The sequence below is a fragment of the Microtus oregoni genome, unplaced genomic scaffold (genome assembly GCF_018167655.1).
Source record: "Microtus oregoni isolate MIOR12 unplaced genomic scaffold, Mior012 000002F_ref0000024, whole genome shotgun sequence".
Taxonomy (NCBI): Eukaryota; Metazoa; Chordata; class Mammalia; order Rodentia; family Cricetidae; genus Microtus; species Microtus oregoni.
The window spans coordinates 83,699,895-83,722,807 of record NW_024543061.1 but is presented as its reverse complement, the minus strand read 5'-3'; the positions used below and the strand labels follow the sequence as shown (position 1 = coordinate 83,722,807).

Genomic DNA, 22,913 nt, shown 5'->3' with positions numbered 1-22,913 from the left:
ATACTATTTTCTTAGTATATCCCTTTAATCCTCTCATGCTTGCCCAACAGTTTGTTCAGACATGCTGATAAAATCAAGGTCTGACATAATAAAACCTCAAACTAGGTTATTTGTATTTGAAATGTTTTGGTTTAATATGTGAGCTATACATAGGTGTTTGGTTTCTTTAAATATTTCTCTCAAAGGTGTTGTTTATTATTTTTTCAGGAAAATATATGCCTTCCAGATTTTACTTCATTTAAAAGACACTAGTCCCTTCATCTAATGTTGAATAGTTAAGTATTTCTGTTCCATTGGAACAGCTACCAGATTTCCATGGTGGATAAGGGGATTTCCATATGATCCCCATAATTAGAAAGAGATTTCTGTAGTGAGTGAAGCGCCTCATGCATGCACCTCAGCTGAAGGGAGGGCCCTACATCAGAGCAAATCCTACATAAGGAGCAACACTGAAAGATCAGCCCAAGCCCAGAGTCCCGGCAAGAGAATAGGAACACAGAATGCTCAAATTGGAGCCTAATCCACGAAGAGGAAAGTTTAGCACCAAGTCCCGTTTTCACACCCGAGTATCAGATCTTCATAACAGAGGGAAAAGCAGGTGGGGTGTCTGCTGGTGTGAACCTTGATCCACCAACTGGAGTCTTTGACAATGGAAGCGGATCTCTGTGGAGTACCTGGTGGAGCCTAACCAGTTGGGTTGTTCCAGTTCTCTGTGCTAAGAGCATATGTGTATCTATATGTATTTTCACATATGCATACATTCCGAGGGAGAATATGAACCTGTTTGTGATTATGACTGAAGACTGTCTTGGATTTTCATTCTTCCTGCAGTTTGCATTGTTACCTGCCCACCTCCCTGGAAGCAGACCACATGGAGTTAGGCTTTTTTTGTGTAGGGGAAAGGTGTTAGGCACTTGGAAGGCCTCTGGGCTCCAGCCAGGGAGCAGTTTCCCTTCCATAGAGACAGGAAGCATCCTTAGAGATGAGGGGCCCTTGTTGCGCGTGCCTTCCTCCCTCCTCCATCTCCATCATATTTTAATTGAATCCCACAGGGTTTCCCACCGTGTGTGAAATCAGCAAGCAACAGTTCAACTTTCTCTTCATCCAGGACAGATTTCTTAAGAACTGTTTCTTCCTTCTATTTCCAGTTATTTCTCCAGTCCCCCCCCCCCCCCCACACACACACCCTGACCTTATATAACCTGTGTGCGTAGCTCTCACTTCCACCTTTACTTCCGGTGCTGTATTCGGTCAATGACCTGGACCCTGACTTATATTGAAAGAAAATGCTGGTGAAGGAGGAGGTTAAGTTTCACCTACGACTTAAATAGCTTTCTATACCAGCAATGATAGAGAAGGGAAATAAGTCCACTTTAATTATGCTTATTGAAAACCTCCTATGTACAAAAATGTGTTCAATACCTACATGAGGAAGGCATATCTAAATCCACCGAGCGCCTATAATGTCGTAGCAAAGTTGAAGTAACTGAAAAGTCATACTTGAGTCCATGACAATTCTGTGCCAAGAAGCGAACTTGAGGAGATCTTTGCCACAGTATGGGAGTTGGCTGGGGAGAGGGCATTACTTTCTGACTGAACAAATGAAAGCTCACCATATTAACAGAGGAGCACAGTAGAAGGGTATCTGTTCTGTCCCCAATGCCAACACAATGTGGGATAATCCTCCAGGGAAATGTCACAGTGAATAAAACCTGTTCTCTTAGCTGGTTAGCATTGCTGGCATACAAAAGTTCAGTCATGAGAAGACCATGAGCTGAGACAGAGGGTTTCCTGTGTATACTCTCGGGCGGTTTCTCTGAGGTCGGCTGCTTCCAGAATCATCTTCTTGGAGGACCATAGAATACCTTCAGTGTGCACCTCCACATGACAGATCTGAGCAGAGCAGTGCCATGGGCCCCTAGAGGCACCCTAGTAGAGGGGGCTAAGCTGAGCATCCTTAGAAACTAAGGTATTTAATACATCTCCAAGGATGTGTTGATTTGAAAGGGCAAGTTGGAGATGGAAACATTCCAAGCAGACAACTAAAATCAGCACCCACTGGCAATGAATCCTGTGCAGAGGTTTTGTGGCCTTCTAGCTAAAACTTGTATTGTTTGTTTGGGGGGCAGGGACTGAAGCTACATGTGTGGACCAGCAAGCAACTTAAGTTGGTTGTGGAGTGTATGTTCAGGCTACAGAGGACATGAGGACTAAGGACTGTATTAGGCCATTGTTAACTGCGCCAGGTAACCCCTGTAGTCTTCCACAGAGCCACCATCAGTGCTGTTTTGCTGACATGTACTGGAGGTGGAAAGTCTAGAATCTGGTGACAATGCCAGTAACAGCAGACATTACTTAGAAGACCGTGTTCTAATGGGACTAAGTTTAAAATGTCAGTGGAGAGCCAGAGAGTCACCTCAGCCATCAGGAGCATCCACTGCCTTTGGGGATGACCTAAGTTTTGTCCCCAGCACCCACCTCAAGCAGCTCACAACTTCCTATATTTTTAGCTCCCAGAGATCCAACACCTTCTGGTCTCTGCCAGCACCTACACTAAGGAGTACCCCCCCACACACACACATATAATTAAAGATAAAGATCACTCTTTAAAACAACATCCACAAAGATCAAACTTGAAGAGCTATAAATTCTTAAACAAATTTGGAACTGATCGTCAAATTGTCAGCAAATCATTATGGGCTTTAGACTTAAAAGTAATTTCATTAAAATCACACTTCATAGATAAAATAATAATATGTGATTTAGTTTAGACCTGAATTAGTGTTTTGGAAAAGTCTGTCCTAGATTAATCTCCACACCTCATCCATCCTCAGAGGTGAAACTGAACCAGGATTCTCACTGTTGGGCAAGGGAAAGGCAGAGAGAGAAACACTCAATTTAAGATCGGCCCTCAGCTCCTCAGCTTATTAGTAGTGAGACATATAAAGTAAGTATTACAAAATAGAATCAGATGGATTTTATTTTTTTGTCTACTATATATCATAAAAGTGCTTGCCCAAGGAAGTCGGAGTTAAATTTTACAGATGCAACCTCATGCACAAGAAAAGATTCTTGGAAGAGCAGGAAAAGCAAAGAGCATCCCTGCTTCCTCTCCTCACTCAAACATGAAAACGTAACGGTTGATGCTTTCACTGAAACATTAGCAGCCTGTTTTCTGCCCAGATGTAAAGTTATTTACTCTTGTTCCGGCCAGTCAGATGGGACCAAATCTAAGAACCAGTTAGGCAGCTTAGAGAATCCACAGAAGGGAAGCCCACTTAGTCCTTCCTCGAAGTGACATTGAGTGGAGCCACAAGTCACCAGGAAATCTGATTAAACCATCTTACATTTAACACAGTCAGAGTTTGTAAACAGTCTTTAAAAGAATGTAAAAAGAATAAAGGAGAGCAGCGAGGCCAAAAGGGGCACAAATGGAAATTGAATTTTCATTTTGTATCTGTTTGGCATTTATTTAATTATGTCTAGTATGGACTTGTGGTTTGCTGTAAAACTCTCAATTTTTATGTGAACAATGTATTCATAAATAGAATATTTATTTACTGTTGTTTTGTTATTACACTAGCTAGTACTAGAGTACAGTTTAAAGATCTGCACTCATAGTAGGAGATATCCCTGTTTATTGCCTAGGGGAAAAAAAAATCATGCCTTCACATTGGGACATATCTTGATGGCTCTTCCATTTCAGCAGTAGCAAATAGTACAGATTCCTAATTTATCTTTCTGTAAATACACATGTTTTGTGTGTGTGTGGTGTTTTAAAGGCTGGAATGATGGGAATTTTAGGACGATAAAAGTCTGGAAGTAAAGAGGTTGTCTGCTTGTGTCCTCATTTAGTAAAGTGAGCACAGATCTACGAAATTTTAACCCTTGTGTTAGACTGGCATCTCTTATTTTGTGTGAGGAAAATGAATGTTTAGCCAGGTCTGAACACTTGCCCTTGACTTAAAATGGGGTTTGAGTTTCAGTTCTACCTGACTGAGAAAATGGGCGCCTCTAAAGAGAGAAGGGAATCAACCCCAGTCCGCAGGTCATGCAGGCAGGAGCTGGCATTCTGCTGCACACTGCTTTCTGGATCTGTGCTGAGCTCTGGAGATGCTTAGATGGTACACATTCAGCTGGAAGAATGTGATTCATTCTCTGCTTAGAGATCAGATTTGGAATTGTTCATCTCTCAAGAGATACTTATTAAGCAAATAGTTACTGAGAACTTACAAGTTCCCACAGATCAAACACAGACCACCAAAGCTTAACATTTTCTTAGAAAGGACAAGGAAGGGAAAAGCTAGGGAGAGCCTGGTCTGGGGAGAGCCAGGAGCTATGAGCTCGTGTGACTGCCAAGCACTGAGTAGGTGTGTATGAGTGTGTGTACCATCCGGAGATCTCCACAGTCTTCTCAGAAGCCAGGTACGGGTCACAGGAAGACCTTTCAGTGGTACAACATCAAGGTAATTTCAGAGACAGAGGAGAGAGAGAGAGAGAGAGAGAGAGAGAGAGAGAGAGAGAGAGAGGAGTATTTAGGAAGATAAGATGTATATCTATGTCAAGTAGAAGCTCCCTGTTGAATTTGCTTAAGAGCATTGACGATTACAACTTGCTCTTTTACTGGGAGAAGGATGAGCAGCCCGTAAAGAGAAGGGAAGAAACCCTGTTTTTGTGTTCCAAGATTTCGAGGCTTTTAGATCTGACCGTCACAACGTTTGTATTCCTTCTAGGACCCGGGATAATGCTTTTCAAAAAGTAGGTTCACAAATGCTGTGAACATGCTTCACTGCTGAGTGTGTTAGACCAGGGCTGGGAGCTAGGGAGTGTTAAATGTTCAGAATGCTATTTAGAAATCTGACTGAATCGCTTGGTTTTTACTTGGAAATATAAGTCGTAAGAGCAGAAGTGTAAAATGCTGTCAATTAAAAAGAGCATAGGAAAATGGATATGTTAATGAGCGCATTGCAAAACCGAAGGGAAACGTTAGAAACAGCCTGCAGCAGGATGGAGAAATGGCATCGGGAGGGTTAATACAAACTTTGCTGAGAAATTAGATTAAGGTCAATGAAGTTAATACAATTAGATGGCTCACGATGAGCATATGTGCGCCACAGTGGTTAAAAGTACATCAAGAGGAACTGGAGACATGTGGATTCAAATGGTTTGTTAACTAGAGCCCAACTTTAACCTCCACTTCTACATATAAAAGAAGCGGCAATATTTCACACATCCTACTTCTGTTTGGAGAAGATCAGAGAAAGTGCCTCCCAAAGCCCCGTGCGCTTGGGAAAATTGCTGTTCCATAGGGGCTGTTTCTGCCATCTTCTTCAGCATCTTCTCGGGTTCCAGTGGCGTCTGAGGGTGAATTGTGACAGAACATTCTGGTCTAAGTGTATTCAAGGAATGCCCAGGCCCTACTGCACCAGAGCCGTGTGCATGTGGCCCCGGGAAGAGTCCTGAGCCCAGGGAGAAAGGCTTGCAGTGATTGAAGCCGTCGGTTTGGAACTGACAACACCCACATGAAACGTTGAAAGCGGCTCATTCCAGGTCATTTCCAGCTCTGTTCCACCTCACTCGTGAAAGCCTGTGGTCGCGGCTAATCCCCTGCACAGACCTGCTATTCATAGCCATCAACACGCACAAGGCTCTATTCACTTCCAGGATGTTGGAGGCACTGTGGCACTGGGTAAGAATTTCACCCTCCTCCATGAGGGATCAGAATGAGTGAATCTGGAATTGGCCAGAACACACAGGCATGTGCCACATTGCCTCAGGATCTTCATGCTTTGAGACCCCAGGTACCATGGAAATACTATGGGCCGAGCCAGAGCCCCTGTCAAGGAGGCCCAAGTCCCCTTCATTTATTCTTGTCATCCTGAAAGAACAGAGGAAAAAGAGGAACAAATAAATTTATATTTATTTAAACACTGTTCATCAGAAAATAAAAGCCCGTTTAATCATTTAAATAAAGTTATATCTAGTTAGAGTGCTGGTGTTAAAAGCCAGAACCGACATTCCCATCTTAGGCTAATATATGTGACATTCATTTTCTTAGATATTCCATTTTTAATTAATTTTTAAATTTTTGTTTGATTTCTGAGACAGTCTTACCATGTGAGCCTAGCCGGGCTCAAACTTGAGGCAATCCTTGCTCTCCGGGGTAGGATTAAAGGTTCTCACTACTGCCTCTGGTATCCTCAGAGCTCATTGCCCAGACCCGGGTCAGATAGGTGGGAGTCTTCGGTTTAGGCAGGTAAAATGCACAGGTCTCCAGGCCCCTCCTACATGCTGGCACTGAGTGAGGAGAGCCTGAGCCGGCTCTTTGCAGAAGCGGAGAAATTTCTTCTCTCAGAATTATCGCTCACACAGTTTGCAGCCCCAGAGACATCGGATCCTTAAAAGGGAAGAGATGTTACATTCTTGACAGCTTTTTCTCTTCCACTGAGTGAGACAATAAAAATAAACACGAAGCTGTCGGCATGGCCCGTGCCTATAATGCCATTTGCATGTGATTTCCTCTGCTCCTCTGGATAATTGAATTTATTCAGGCAATTTATTTTTTAAATGTGTGGTCTCTGTGAATGGAAACATCTTAACTAAAGACAACCCTTTTATTTCTTCTTAATGAAATATATACATGTATGTGTACACGTCTGTGAGAAGCAAGGGACTGAGGAGAAAATAATGGAAAAGCCAAAAGCATACTGTATAACTATTAATTAACGAGACGAAGGCTGACTTTTCCACCCAGCATCCTGCCTTTACGCTCACCCCTGCTGACTCTCCAGGTCCCGAGGTGCTCTATGGGAGCTTTCCCATCACATCTCCCTGTTTGATGTCGCTAAATATAACGGATTGCAAAGGACTTTTGTAAGAGGCCTGGGTGTGTGGACTGTCTCAGGATTGCCCTGGTGAGCAGAACAGTATTGCTGGTCCCAATCCTGAGACTTGGGCTTCTCACAAACATGCCTCAATGAAAATGACCAAACTGTGCTCCTTTGTCAAGCAGTGAGGCTCTCAGGTCAAGCTATGTCTTCTTGGTGTAGCAAGCAGGGGGAGCACGCCTTCAACTTGGGCTGGCATTTGTGCAGGTTCTTGTGTATTGCACTGGGTCACTCTGGGGTACGTCAGAAGTACTGGGCCATTCGGAAGTCAAGTAGAATTGTAAGTGTGTGTGTGTGTGTGTGTGTGTGTGAAGGCGGCGGGGGGGGGGGGGGCAGTGGGGACAAATACCTGTCTCAAGTACAAAATCACTTATTGTCTCTCCACACACCAAAGATTTAAGTGTTTTGTGTATGCGTTTACCAATGATGTAATGTAGTAGTGGGGATATAAAGATACCTGCCGGATCACCTCTCAATACACCTGTGGGTCCGATGCTAATGCTTATAGCAGTAGAGTGCCCGCAAATTCGGGAGAGTGTGAATGAGCGTCCAGTGTCTGTGTGGGTGGACAGATGGCAGAGGGCTGCAGGGTCACACTTCGAAGAGCTGTGTGGCAGGGCCTGGGAAGGATAATTTGTTAAAAATCCTTCTTATTTTTCCATTACTTTCTTAGCTTTGCTAATCCATAGGTATTCGTCCTTTACTGTATACTTTTTTCTTTGCAAAGAAAACCACATACATAAAACGCACACATACATGCACAAACACCATACATTTGGTAAATTAAGAGTATTTCCTTTCTATATATCTTTTAACATTCAAAGTCTGATTTATAATATGGATAAACATCCCTAAATTTACATGTCAGATCCAAATTCTGGGAGCAGAAGTTTTTACCCACTTACAACTCTCTTTCTTTTGGCTTCCATGAAGAGGTCTTGGTCATCAGTTCCCGGCCCTGGGAATACAGCCTGAAGGCTTGTGAGTGGAAAGGGGTCCCCGTTCTTCACTGGCTCCTGCACTCTCATTTCACAACCCCTGTCTCTTCACCTTCCTCCTGTCATGCTACACACAATGACACACTTTACCACCTCACAATCAAGCCACTGCCTGGACCTCCTGCTGGAGAACACGTGGTGTTTCAAACCTGTGTTGCCACCGTCAGAAGTCGAGGCTGATGAATAACTGAACTAGAATCATGTAAAATTTAGTAAAAAGTAATGAATTGCTTTAGTGAAGTGTGTTTACTATTACATTTTAAGTCTGGACATGGTGCTCATAGTACCTACAAGACTGAGGCAGGAGGATCCCTTCCAGGTCTAGAATAGCCATGGTGAACTCAAGGTTAATGTAGGCTCTGGTTATATGGGACCCTGTCTCAAAGAACAACAGCGACAAAACGTGCTGTGGAAATGTATGTCTGTAGTGTCAGAAGCTCAGGTGTGGGTCAGGATTAAGAGGAGGAGGAGTCCAAGCCTGGTTTCCATGCATAGCAAGTTTGGGGCTGATCTGGGTTTGCATGGGGCCCCATCTCAAGTGAGAAAAAGCATGAGACAAAGCAAACACTCTCCAAACAAAGCCCATCCCTTCAAAGGCGCCTTGGCTCTATTTCATATCATGGGTCTCGTTTCTGCTTCACAGGCAAGAGCCATGGTTATAGCCCATTTCTACTAACTGACTTTCAGTGTGCCAGCGCCGCTCATTGCCCGCTTCCAATTCTCTTCAGGATCTAGAAATGCAAATAATAAGTTGTTTTTCCTGTTGCACGGGTAAAGTAAAATATATATGAACAGTAACAAGTCCATAGATGTGTACCCTCTCCCCCCAGGAACAATAAACTACCAACAGAACAACCTCTCTCGGGTGCTCTGCCATCCTAACCCCTGCCTGGGCAGGCTGCCCTACAACCCTGCCCACAAGATTCTGTGTCCATGTAGAACAGTTCTAGCCTTGTCCATCCAGAAGTAAGCCTTCCTGGGTGGTATGTGGAGAGGAGGAAGGTGGAATGGGAGTGGACAGAGGGGTGTGAACAAAATAGTTCACGCATGTGTGGTTGGGAAGAACTTGGTGTTGGTTGTAACTTTTTTGCTCCAGGCACTGGGTAATTCCAGGTGACGGTGAAATAAGTGGCCCTTTCCGACACCCAGAGCTGCAGTCTGGCTGGAAGCCTCTGTGGTCACTCTCAGAGTGTTGTTTGGTCAGTTTTCCATACAACAGAGACTGTCATTCCCCATTATCCCCACATCACTCTCCCCTCCACAGCTGCCTGATCTTCCTAAGACACTTCATCCAGAAAATCTCTTCCAAACATCCTCTATCCCCTGCCGGGTCCTGCTGAACTCTCTTGCTTATCCCTCAGGATGCTTCATGAAATGGCCATTGCATTTTGGCCTATTGGTCCTCTCCTCCTTCATTACAATGGATGAAAACCGTGAGATCGCCCAGATGATGCAGCCCTGTGTGTTTTCTTCTGTTTATCTCTTACCAGCCTATACCAGAAGACCTCTCTATTTATTTCTCATAAAACCAAAGGGCTCTGTGCATAAAAACTTAATAAATTCATAATTAACTTAATTTGTATTTATTGAACACTAATAGCAAGATACACGGTGACTAATCTAAGATGCTCCCACCCTCACAGGATAAAGAGAATATGAAATAAGCAATCTCAGAGTAGCATACCTGGGGCTGTTACACAGCTTGCCATATCTCTAAATCTCATCGGTCTCTCTTCTCAGCACTTCCCTGTTCCCCCTCTAGGTTGCTGCTGTACAAACCAGCACTTAACAGTTGTTACAGTTGCGAATTGCTTCATGTTGATTTCAGTGCCTCTCGAATTGTTAATTGTGGAGGAAGAACACCAGCTTTCTTTCCTTATACCTTTGGCACACGTCACAGCGCCAGAGTCAGCCGAGGAAGGCAACGTAGCTGAAGGATAGCCAACATGGGCTTTCGCGTTGGATCTTGGGTTTAATTTTCTGCTTTTCCATTTTCTTCCATCACTTTTAAAGTAATAACTTCTAGAAACTGCAATTTCCTCACACGTGAAGGAGGAATCACATATTCATCATGGAATTTCTTCGTGAGCTATAAAATGTTATAGTCCACAAAACCGTTCAGAACAGCCATCGTTAACTCCGGAAGGGGAAGTCACATTGACTGAAGTATTAGTGAGCATGTAAAGAGTTTGTTTGTTGAGGAAAATATCTTAACAGCTTAGAAGATAGTGCACCCCCCACCCAAAAATAAATCCAACAAACTCTAGGCCTGCAAGGCTAAATAAGATAAGAACATCTTGCTTACGGAAACCCTGTAAAGACCGTTTTTCTCCTGAACACCTAATGCTTTGCCGAGTGAGTGCTTTTGTCAGTGTCTGTTCCTGCTCCAGGGTGGCAGACGTGCCTGCTCAGATGGACGCAGGACATTGTGCTTTATAGGACAAATGCATAATTTATTTACTTGGGCAATTGTGTGGAAGTGTATGGCCTGTGTATTGTCTCTGTATTATGTGTAAACTCTGAACTGTGAAGCTTTGAGCTTTAATTCTCTCCAATCGATGAATACTCACTCATGCCCAAGCCTCCTTTCAAAGCCATAGACTCCCTCTGCTTGGAGCTGTCCAGTGTCTTAGGAAAAGAGCCGTTATCACTTTATAATGGGAAGCGAGGGTGCCTTTGATGGTGTGAGAATAAACGGACTTTAAGCTCTGGAGTTGGCCTCATCTACTGAGGTCAACAGCGCCTTAACCAGCTCTAGTCATGTTGCAGACAGGAATGGAGGGTTGGGGGGTTTCTGCCCTTGTTCACATTGCACTTGGGTTTTCTACTAATAGTATAGAGGAGCCTCGGATTAGTATGGAAGAGTTCCTAAAACACTCACGAAGAAAGAGGAATTCTGATGTGCCTACCTCAGAGAAGGAAAGGAAAACGTCAGAATATAAAAATACAGCATACCAACTACTTGGCCTTGTGGTCTGGTGAGAAATAATGCCTTCTTCCTGAGCTTTCCCTCAGAATTGGACTTTTAAAAACTTTCTTTGTCATGAGTGGCACTAAGCATTCCTCTTTTGATCCCTTTCCTGGTTTATCAGTTAGTAGAAAACCCTGAAATGGAAGATCAGGTGAGCAGCAGGGCCCCAGTGCAGTGGTATCTGTGGCAGCATGAAGGCTGCTCCCCAGCAGACCGAGGGGTACTTTTCTCATGAAGCCCCTGAGAAACAGACTGTTTGAGACAGTCTTATTAATACAGCCACGGTAACCTAAGACTGAGGATCCTCCTGCATGAAGCAAGCAAAAAACACTGAATTTGCCTCAGTTAACAATGGCATTAGAACCGTTTGGGGTCGTACTCTCTACATAGATTCCTTTATTACCCTAACTTGGCTGAATGAGTCAGGATTCCAACATTTCAGGGGGTGTAGGACTCACCAGTGTCTCTTACACGTAGCCAATCACTGTATACCATAGAAGTGCCCCCAGACTCCAGTGTTTTTGTTAAATGAACAAAAGTGGTTATTAAAAATAAAGTGGTTTTGGTAAGTGATGGTAGGTGCCGCCGAAGACCTGAGGTCAACCTCAGAACTCACATGGCAAACGGAGAGAACTGGCTCCTCAGATTGTCTTCTGACCTCACACTCATCTCCTTCCTGGCCACAAAGCATCCCCACAAAACACATGAACCTCTAGTATCTTTTAGTTTTTCCATATACATATTTATATTAATGTTAAATTAATATTTTATTAGTGTTAAACATCAGTTGCGTATGTATCCCTGCGTATACATATGAATTATCTCTTACTGTGGAAAATGTTTTAGTTTTACTTCTTGTTGTTTCAAAAACGATAAAATCATCAACAACAAAAATGTCAGGGAGGTAGAACTTATTCCGACTCAAGTTTTCAGACCGTTGTAACAGGTGAAGCAAGAGGCACGAGGGGAGGCGGGAAGGGGAAGCTGTCTTCTTAGTTTCTTCTGTCTCTCTAAGCTATGGAACCTCAACCATGGGATGTGGGCACCCATATTCAGAGTTTGTCTCTCATTACAACCTCTCTCTCTCTCTCTCTCTCTCTCTCTCTCTCTCTCTCTCACACACACACACACACACACACGGATACATGCTCATAGACACACACCATACACATAAACACACACAGACACACATACATAGACACACAAACACAGACATGTACACACAGACACTCGTAGACATACACACACAGACGCATACACAGACACACACATATTCACAGAAACACACACATAGACACAGGCACACACATTATGCTTCTCCAGTCTCCTAGGTGATCCTAAGTCCAGAAAGGGTAGCGATAAATGTCAGCATCACAAACCAGGAAACTAACTGGAGATTCCAGTGTGTGTTTCACAAGTGGTATATTATCAAAGGAGTCTGAGTGTTTGGGGAGGCTGCTAAGTGGTCAGAGCACTGGCTGCTCTTGCAGAGTGCCTGGGATCAGTTCCCAGTACTCACATGGAAGTGTGAGTAAGTCCAGTTCCTGGGAACACAACTCCCTCCTGTGTTTTCCATAGGCATGATATTGTATGTGGTATACAGGCATGCATTGAGGCAAATACTCATATACATAAAATAAAATATTTTTAAAATGTGAGCCTAAATTACATTTGTACAATAACCCCAGTCCAGTCTATGTAAGCATGGAATTAAGCTGTTTTGATGTTGTAAGAGTTTGCTGCATGGACAAGGGCCCACAGATATTTTACTTAGCATTAAACATTGTTTCAGTTATAATCAAAGCTATCAAATGCCCAGCTGGCTGACAGTATTCAGCTAGTGTCTACTCTACCTGGAATAAAAATAAGTAATGTCCCCATCTTCATTATACCCGTGTAACTATAAACACGAGCACACAGACCAAAACTATGACTATTCTTCAGCCTCATTTTCAGACTCACAGATGCATATGGGTTTTTAGTTGAGTTTACCCACAGCTGAAGTAGGACTGCTCTAGAACCTTCTTACAGAAGTGGGGCATATGATAAGCATTCAGTCTCTAGCTGTCAGAAACAGGAACTTCTCTGACAGGATAATGTTCCATAAAAACACAGGAGTATGTGTAGTTATGTCTCTCTAGTGTACAGGAAGCTTGTGGTAGCCCTGGAGTCCTGGAGGGAGGGTCTTAGAGTGTTCGGGGCATGTCCAAAAGATGTGTGATCTTGAGACCCAGAGGACAAATCTTCAGCAGGAGGTGATAAGGCTGTCAGGGCACAGAATCATCATCATCATCATCTTCTTCTTCTTTTATTTATTTTTTTTACAGGTTCTATTAGTTAATGTATTAGCACTTTTCTAAATGCCGCTTTTACTTATTAAGAGGCTTACAGGGCACATGAAAACATACAATTTCACGCCCAGATATAGCATCTCTGGGCTCCAAGCAAATGTGATCATGAAGGAGTATATCGGGAGAGGATGCACCAGACACCCCTTCTGCAGCATCTAGATGTTTTCCTAACCGCCTTTCCCAGTATGGCCTCTCTTCTTGATCGCTAGAATACTCATTCTTTATAAACAATCTCTTATTACACATTCTTATTCATTGTATACGGGCAGTGTGATGGCTGTGTAGACAGAGGGTAACTGTGGGAATTCTCTCCTTCCACTGTGTGGCTCCCGGGAATTGAACTCAGGTCCTCAGGTTTGATGGCAAGATCCTTTACCCAGCTCATCTATCTTCGTGGCCATGAAATTTCATTCTTAAACCCCTTTCATTTGCAAGGATTTAGCTATTTTGTAAAATGATAGTGATATCATATATACCATTGTTTAATCTTCACATTATGAATATTAATACATTAAGGGAAAAGTTGTCACTTTTCTAAAGGCAGCCTATTATCAAAATGCATTGTTGGCAAAAACAAATCAGCCCCAGACTCTATCCTGTTGCTGTGAAATCAGTCTCAGATTCTCCATTCTGTTACTGTGAAATTAGTAGAACTGAGGCCCGGGAGAAGGCTCCGGGGTGAGGAGAGGGCTCCAGGGGAAGAGCACTTGCCATCGCTGTGTGGGAACTGAGTTTGAATCCCCATGCCTCCATCAGGCCTCTCCCCTCCTCCACCAGTTTCTCCCAGAACATCCACATTCTTGAGTCCAGTCAGTTAATGACCTGCTTCTTCCTCACGATAGCTGCTGGTCCCCACCACTCACCCTCTCCTCTAACCTCTCACCTTATTTTGCAATAGAATTGCAATAGAAGTCCTTGAAGCACTGTGGTCATCACTATCTTTGAATCTCACGTCCGGACTCCCCTTCTCAAGTGTGTGAGGTAGGAATGCTGGAGCAAGGCGGAAGACCTGGGTCAGATAAACCCAGGTATGCCTGCATTTTTAGTTCAAGGATATGCATTTCAGAACAAGCTCGCCTGTGCTTAGCACCATCAGTAAGCTGGCTAGCTGTTGTCTATTGCAGTGATCTCCACCAGTGGGATGCGATTTGAAACCAACCACACAACATAGTTCTTCGTTTGGTAGTGAAGTGTAAGCCAACTGACTTTCCAGCTCAGGGCTCGAGAAGAAATGCAAGCCAGCATGGAACTGTGTAGCATCACTGCCCTGCTGGACTGCCGTCTGTAGTAGTCTGTTTTTCAACACAAGGAGGAAAAGCAATCAAAGAGCACTCACCATTGCGTATGGCGCCCCCAAATACAAGCAAATGTTGACTTGGATTCTGCGTGTGCAATGTAAGGAAGTTATTTTTATAACATGGGAACTTTCCCTGTCAGCCTGGGAGCCCTGCTCCCGGCTATAATTCGATGCCCACAGTGCACGTTGACTGTGCTGAAGACATTTTCTAGGTTTATTCAGCGTGTATATATTCACCACTTTGCTTGTTGTTGTTAAGTACCTGACAAGAGACAGCCAGGGAGAGGAGGGTTTCTTTTATGTCACAGGTCAAGGGACGACAGTTCATCATGGTGGTGGGAGCGTGAGGCAGTTGATGTGATTGCATTCCAAGAAGGGAATCAGGGAGAGCGAGCAATGCTGGGGCTTAGCTGTCTCTCTCTGTTCTCATTCAGGCCAAGTCTCTGCTCCATTAACAGCACTTCCCACGTTCAAAGTGAGTCTTTCCTGTCCAGTGGCTTTGCGGCTTAGCTAAGCCCTCACAGACACACCCAGAAGTGCGTTACTATGGTGATTCTAAATCCTGTCTAGCTGACGATGACGATTAGCCACTGCAGTACATCACAAGACTTGGAATAGAGAGTTTTCTGAGGATCGTGTAGCAAAGTAACGAAGTCTGTGTGTGAACTTTAGCGTTTTTTCCATCTCTAGATTCATATATAGATGTTAGATAGATAGATAATAAGGTAGTTGATAGATGGTTGATAGATGATAGAAGATAGATACAAGATAGATGATATATAGATAATACATAGATCATAAATCAGATATATTTTTCTATATATATTCATATATATGATTATCTATCTATAATTGTTGATATGTATTAATATATATCTATACACATATATATGTATATATACACATGTATACACACACACACACACACACACACACACATATATATATAGAGAGAGAGAGAGAGAGAGAGAGAGACAGACAGACAGACAGACAGACAGAAAGTATCTGACTCCTTGTGGCTCTGAATGACCTAAACTCATCATGCTATTCTATAATTCATAGAAATCTAGCTGCCTTTGACCCAAAAATGCAGAAATTAAAGGCATGCACCATCATGCTTAGTCCATTTGTTTATATATACATATATATGTTTATATTACAGTAATTGATTATCTAACATCATCTTCTATCTACACGATGGGCTTCCTGGGACCATGCATTAGATCAGAGCTTTCCACCCAGCAATCCATTGTCAATGGGAGTTTGTGGGAGATTTCAGGAGTAGCTTCATGCCTGGAATAATCAGTCAGTGGGAAGTCGACTCTCTAGGTGGTGGTGAGATGGGTGTGAGTTCAGGAGTGTGCATATGCACACATAGGGATTGTGTTCAGGAGTGTGCATATGCACACATAGGGATTGTGTTCAGGAGTGTGCATATGCACACATAGGGATTGAGTTCAGAAGTGTGCATATGCACACATAGGGATTGTGTTCAGGAGTGTGCATATGCACACATAGGGATTGTGTTCAGGAGTGTGCATATGCACACATAGGGATTGTGTTCAGGAGTGTGCATATGCACACATAGGGATTGTGTTCAGGAGTGTGCATATGCACACATAGGGATTGTGTTCAGGAGAGAAGCATGAGCAGTCTCCCAGGAGTCTGTAACCCCAGAGAAAGCAAGCACAGTATAATGCTCGTGAAAAGAATAAAAGTGAAAAAGTTAGCCAAAGAAAGTGCTGTACTGGTTTAAGGGAAGGCCGATGTGAGGATCAATACTGCCCCTGACACTGCTCCACTTGACAGGGTAGATGATCAGGGTGAGGATACAAAACATGCCGAGGAGGTGTCACGATAATGAACTTGCTCTTTTAAAAGATGTTGAAGGAATAAATGCACAAAATAGGCATTAAGATGGTTTTCAAAGTTCTGTTTCTGTGTTTGTTGGTGAGTTTACAGGCCTCTCACTGCTAGTTTGGCTGTGTTCTGTTTTTGTATTTGTTGGTGAGTTTTAGGGGTCTCCTTACTGCTAGCTTGGCCGTGTTCTGTTTTTGTATTTGCTGGTGAGTTTTACAGGCCTGCTCATTGCTAGCTTGGCCGTGTTCTGTTTCTGTGTTTGTTGGTGAGTTTTACAGGTCTGCTCATTGCTAGCTTGGCCGTGTTTAGCGGAACACCTCTTCATCTATCCGTCATCCCCAACGCTGCTGCAGTTGTGACCCCACAGCTGATAGACTGGTTTTGATGAAACTTGAATCCACCATCATTCAGGCCTCTGTTGCTTCTTTTGTCCTTAAAGTTTTAGTTTACTGAAACAAGAGGGACAGCTAGGATTTGTAGGTAGCTTTGAAAATACAGCTAATCTATTATTTTTACTCTAATCCACTAGTTAGGGGAAAATGAAGCTGAGTTCATATCTTTCTTTAAGTGTTAAAGGTTCTTTTCAATTTCATTGGCTGGAAAAAATGGACAAGATTTGCAACTCTGGACTGTTTTAACTGATTTGGAAACATTTTTTCTCGTACAGAAGGTGAACATATTAGAGGAAATTTCTCATTTTCATAATTACTAGGAAGAAGATGGTCTACCTTGATCCCATATGATAGACAAGCAATTATTTTATTTTTATTTTTCAGAAAAAAAGCATGTCATCACTAAGGTCAGATGCAAGCGTTCTGAAGCCCAATAGGTTTTCTCATTATTCAATGTTCCTACGACCTCAGTAATTTTCTCCTATCTGAATTTCTTTGTTTCTCTATTAACTGGAAATCATAATTAGTCCTACCATAAAAATTAAATGTAGGCCTATAAGACTCTTTAAAATGCTCAAAATAAGCTATCCAGTTATTACTATAGTTAATAAATGAGATATAAATATAATGTTGCTTTACTGCCATGTTTGAATTTTATTTCCACACATAGAAGCAAAACTTAAGTAAGGCAATGCATCTTGTAAGACCGAACCTAAGGATAAAGTGCTGTTTGGATGTGGTTGAATACTATTAATGCAATTCTTTTCTCAAATGAAGTAACACTTTCTCATTATCTGAATTAACGTTTAAATACCCGACACAGTATTTTCCTCCGAGTATTTATAGTAAAATGCTCTCTCTAGATAAAGTGAAACGTGTTTTTGCAAGGTGCTCCAGTGAAGGGCCCGTGTTGAGCGCACCATCCTTACTCTCTTGTTTGCAGAGGTGACATGCAGATAAAGTCAGAGAAATCTCCTGGAGGACAGCAAAGGCAGGGACCTCCAAAAGCACTCAGAGATTCACTCATTCAGATGCCAACCTCGCAATTGTGTGCTTTTGTCTGCAAGGTCCTGAGACTTAGCTTCAGATTTTAGGATTAGATTAGACTTATTCGGCTCTCTTGGCCCTTTTGTGCTTCTCAAAGCAGAGTACCTGGTTTTCATCTGCCATCAAAGTGACAAGAAACGTGTAGCCATGTTTTACGTAGGACAAAAACAATCTCAGGAAGAAACTGGGGCTAAGGCGCTTGTGACTGGAGGCTCAGCCGGCTCTCCCCAGCAAGATGTTCATCATGCAAATGAACAATGGCGTCCCAGACTGAAACAGCTGTCAGCCACCTATTAGAAGGATTAGCAGTGCAAAATGTCACTTGACAGGTGAAGTGGCAATAAGGTAGAGTCCCATGTGAAGAAGCAGCAACAATGTTTAAGGCATTTCCTCTAAGTTCGTCCTGCCATGGTACCCTTTTGCACCTTGAGAACCCTTTGATACAGGTTATATGGTTCAAAACATCGCCTTCCGGTATATAAGGTGAGGGGATGCAAGGTGTATAAGATGGGGCCTTCGTTTGTAAGTCATTTCTGATCTTTTATACCCGGTGGCGTGGTGAGCAAGTGTGGGAGCCGTCCTCTCTCAGGATGACATGTCACACACAGGCACACAGTCCTCAGTCAGCTGCAGTGTTCTTTCTCGAGCTCTCCGGGCTTTAATGGGAGGACCAGGTACACAGAGGTGTGCTTGGGGTGAAGCCTCATTTGAGGTGAATTTACTTTGGCCGTGGAGGAAAATGAAATGAATCTTTGGTGAGCAATGAATATAAACGCTCCCTGCGGCGTCCTGTGTTGTAGATGCTGTGTACCGTGGGCTGTTCATGAGAAACATTCTTATTAGTTTACTGAATGAAGCGTGCAGTGCCCCGACTCCAGGGAGCCTATGTGTGCTGTTTCTGTGTGTGCTTATATTTATGTAGAGTTTTAAGTAAATAACTCCAAAAGTAGGCATGTATTTTCCCTTCTAGCGCTTATAATTACTGCATAATGTAGGTTGTATCCTAAACCCATACATTGGAAACTAAATTGTATGTATACTTATTCACTGGAAGTATCAGAGGTATGTTCTGTGATGGGGAGAAAGGAAGTTCCTTGGGATTAAGCTATTTGGAATTTTGGATTGTAGTTTAAAAGACTCTGTTAGCTCACTTTTCTTCCTTCCCGTCTTCCTTGTCCTCTTGTGTTTCCTCCACATGCCTTAGCCTATCCAGCAGACGTATTTCTCCTACAGCTGATGTCCCTGTACCCACTAACATCTGTTAGTTCAAATAATATTAACATACAATAACTATTTTGATCATTATTGCCAAGGCCTGAGATGACAAGATTTTAGCCAAGCAATTTATTATACTTAAGCTAGCCAATATTAGCCCTAATTTGAAGAGAATGAGACTTTAGTGTCTTTTGTTGTATTTCCAATGTCAGATATGAACTTTCACACAGAAAATGAAGGCATCCACAGGTATAGTGTGTGATATAGGTTCCATTGACTCACCCTTGATTGTGTGTTAAAGGAGACCTTCGGACTGTACAAAGGAGACATGTAATCAAAGCGAAACACACAGGGCTCTGATGACACAATTTTGCTCATAATAGCGTTCTACTTTGTGGGAACTTAAAAAACTATGGACATAAGCAATGACCCCAAGGAAAACCCTGAAGTAAGAAAACTGTTTATCGTGCCGGCTTCATGCTTTTTAAAAATGCCTGAAATATCTTTGGCACAAAATATACCCTGCACGTTACAAATGTCACAAATTTGTGGTTGAAATTTGGGAGAGAAGAGATAAGAGAAGACAGAAGCACAAGGTTTTTGAACAAAGAATAGAGTCCCTCATGGGCAGATTATTACAAAGAAGCAAAACTTCAGGGAACTGGTTAACGGGGTGAAGCAGAGGGGAGGGCCAGAAAGCAGGCTTCAAGCCGGGAGTGGCGGGAGGAAAGCTCCCGCAGACGCAGAGACAATCTTACAGTGTTCCTGCCCAGTGTCCAAGTCTCCGGGCTTTCATAAAAGACTAAGAAGGGTACCAAGGGAAAGCCTGTGCCATTTAGGGGGCAATGTAGAGGAGTCAGCTGAGGATGAAGAGAGTGTACAGGTATATGATTTGTTCAAATATTCCAGCATCACCAGTAAGTTGAATACAGTTGACAGCTGTCTAGTAGCCGTACTAACCACTGAGACCATCAGGCAAGAGCCAGGATGGTAGACCTACACTGCCATTGAGTTTAAGAACTTGCTACCTCACTTTGTGGCAAGGGGCCCCCTAGTTTGTTCTTGCCTGTAAAGCAATCAGTGACTCATTCTTGAGCTGTCTTGCAAAGTGAAGGCAAGTGAAAAGGTTCTTTTGCTCCTTGCTTTTCCAGAGTGACAGGTCACATTTTTACATGGAATAAGCCACACAGCTCCTTCTCCCTCAAGAAAGCTTACCGGATCTTAAACTACCCACCCCTCTCCGCTTTCTCTTCTAGGAAGTCGATGGCAATAAAGTTATGTCTTCATTAGCCCCTTACAACTCATCTACCTCACCTCAGAAGGCAGAAGAAGGTGGGCGACAGAGTGGCGAGTCCGTGTCTGGCACAGCCCTGGGGACTCCGGAGCGGCGCAAGGGCAGCTTGGCAGACGTGGTGGACACCTTAAAGCAGAGGAAGATGGAAGAGCTGATCAAGAATGAGCCAGAAGGTAAAGGCTGGAAGAGGAAACTGGGCCATGCCCTTCCTGGTTTAAGGAGTTTATTTAGTTTCTAGTTCTGATGTTTAGTTTAGATTCTTAAACTGGACCAAATAGAAACCTATTGCTATGAAGAGTCTTCCTTCCTTCCTTCCTTCCTTCCTTTATTCCTTCCTTCCTTCCTTCCTTCATTTCTTCCTTCCTTCCTTCTTTCTTCCCTTCGTTCCTTCACTTTTTCTTTTCCTTCCTTCTTTCCTTCCTTCCTTCCTGTCTTTCCTTCCTTCTTTCTTTCTTTTCTTCCTTCTTTCTTTTCCTTACTTCCTTTCTTTTATACTTCCTTCCTTCTATCCTTCCCTCTTTATCTCCCTCCCTTCTTCTCTCCCTCTCCCTCTGTCCCTGTCTCTCTCTTTCTTTTTCTTCTCAGAGGTACTAAGATGCTTTTAAATCATGAATTCATGTTGCGGCGTGAGCCTTATTTTATGCATGAGTAAGTTATCCTTGAGTGAAACTTAAAGGTTCAAGAATAGAATGTCGCAGCATTGCCCAGAAGACCCACCTACTTGTCACCTATCTGCAGCCTGCACCGTGTATCTCTAGTAAAATTTCCCCCCTCAAGAAACATTTTAGAACTGTGTTACATTTGTAACCTTTAAACATCACTATAGCTTATCCCACCTTGATCTTGGGGCCACCCCTTATGTTGTCCATAAAAATGTGATTAGAGTTACTTAAAAGTAGCCCTACTCAGCCTCCTATTTTTGGGGTTTTGAATTCTTTCTGTTTGGGTTCCAGTGCTAAGACTCTTTCACAGTTACTGATAGCATCCTGAACTTGATATGCATACATGCAAGGGTTTATCATAAAAATAAAGCAAATCAAGAGAAAAACCTTGCTGACCTGCCGAAGGTTATATCCAGATGGTAACTTGTTCCAATTTGACCCTGGCGAAGTCCGGGGCACAGAAGTCACTCAGCACACAAGAGTGGCTCTCTTGCTCAGCTTCAAGTTCCATGTGAGCAAACCAAGAGACACAGTGGAGAAAAGATGGACTTGGAATATAAATCGTGTCCGATGTACAATGTCAGATAGCCAATACGTTTTCAGGTCCCTGGGAGCATTGTGGCTGAGTACATGGGAAGGTGTTGCTTGACTTCATAAGGAACTGCCTAACTCTCTGCCAAGTGTCCACAAAATTCTCCTTCCTGCCGTCACTAAGGGGAGGTTCCTGTCTGTTCACACCCCTCCAAGTCTTTGACATTGTTCTAGTTGGGGATTTTGTTCATTCAAATAGCTATGCTACTATAATCTCGTTGTTGTTGTTGTTGTTGTTGTTTTTCGGTTCTCCAACAGCCATCACAGTTCAGATCTCTTCGTGTATTTATTTTCTGTCTCTGTGTCTTTGGGGGAGTGTCTTTTTAAGCACTTTTGTATGTTTATTGAATCATTTTGATACAGATAATTTTCAAGAGATCTTTATATATTTTGGATACCCGTTTTGAATCAGAAATGTTCTGGCAAACCTCTCCTTTGAGTCTATGGTTAGTGTTTTCATTCTCGGTATTTTCTTTTGTAGAAAAAAAAATTAATTTAAGTGGCTTCCGAGTTGGCATTTTGTTCATGAATTTTACTTTTAGTTTGTGTAAGTGATCACGGAGAGCCTAAGACCTTTTTCTTACACTATATCCTACACCATTATAATTTTGCATTATATACTTTAGGTCTGCGAACCTTTCTGAGTTAAGCTTCTAAATATTAGGTTCTATGTCTGACTCCTTTAACTTTTGTATAAAAAGAGTGTCTAGTTGGTCAGCACTATTTACTGAAAGGTGGTCCTTGTCCACTGAATGCCTTTGCCCTTTGTGAAGGTGGTCGACTGAGCTGCTGTGTGTTTATTTTTGTCCTCTGTGTTTGAGTCCATCAAATAATTAGAATTTCCTTTCCATAATACCACACCATCTTAATGACCATAGCTCGCATAACATGAAGTCTTCCTTTGGGTAGTGTCGGTCTTCCGGTTTTCATGCTTTTCTTGGGGATTTTATGGCTTGGTCTGAGTCTATTTTTGTTCTCCACAAACTCTGAAACCAGTTTTCCTATATCCCATGAATAAAGTGAATTTGACTGAGAATGAATTGTGCCTCTAGATATCAGTGTGAAAAAGCCATATCTTAAAAACATTGACTGTTCTCACCCAAAAATCTCTCTCAGTTATTAAGATCTCAGGTCTTAAAGTTTCCAGATACATGCCTTAGATTTATTTTACTAGATTTATGCTCATGTATTACTTTTCATATAAGAAGGAGAATAACTAAGAACCAGGCTATGATTGATTTCAAATTTCAACTGCTAGCTGATGGTGCATAGAAAGTCCATGTGTTGTCCTTGGGCCCTATGGCCTCAGAACCAGTTCTCGCAGTTTTTGTTCACTCTGTCCACATGG

General features: G+C 42.7%; 1 protein-coding gene across 5 annotated transcripts in view; it reads left to right on the top strand.

The window, feature by feature from the left end:
• The window catches only part of Sox5 (SRY-box transcription factor 5), a 380,838-nt gene that overhangs the window by 75,435 nt on the left and 282,490 nt on the right, over positions 1–22,913 (top strand). For all 5 annotated transcript variants that reach the window (XM_041638650.1, XM_041638635.1, XM_041638643.1 and 2 more), the window contains exon 4: positions 20,275–20,485. In XM_041638650.1, the coding sequence (XP_041494584.1) occupies positions 20,275–20,485 (211 nt within the window). The remainder of the gene's footprint in view (positions 1–20,274; positions 20,486–22,913) is intronic.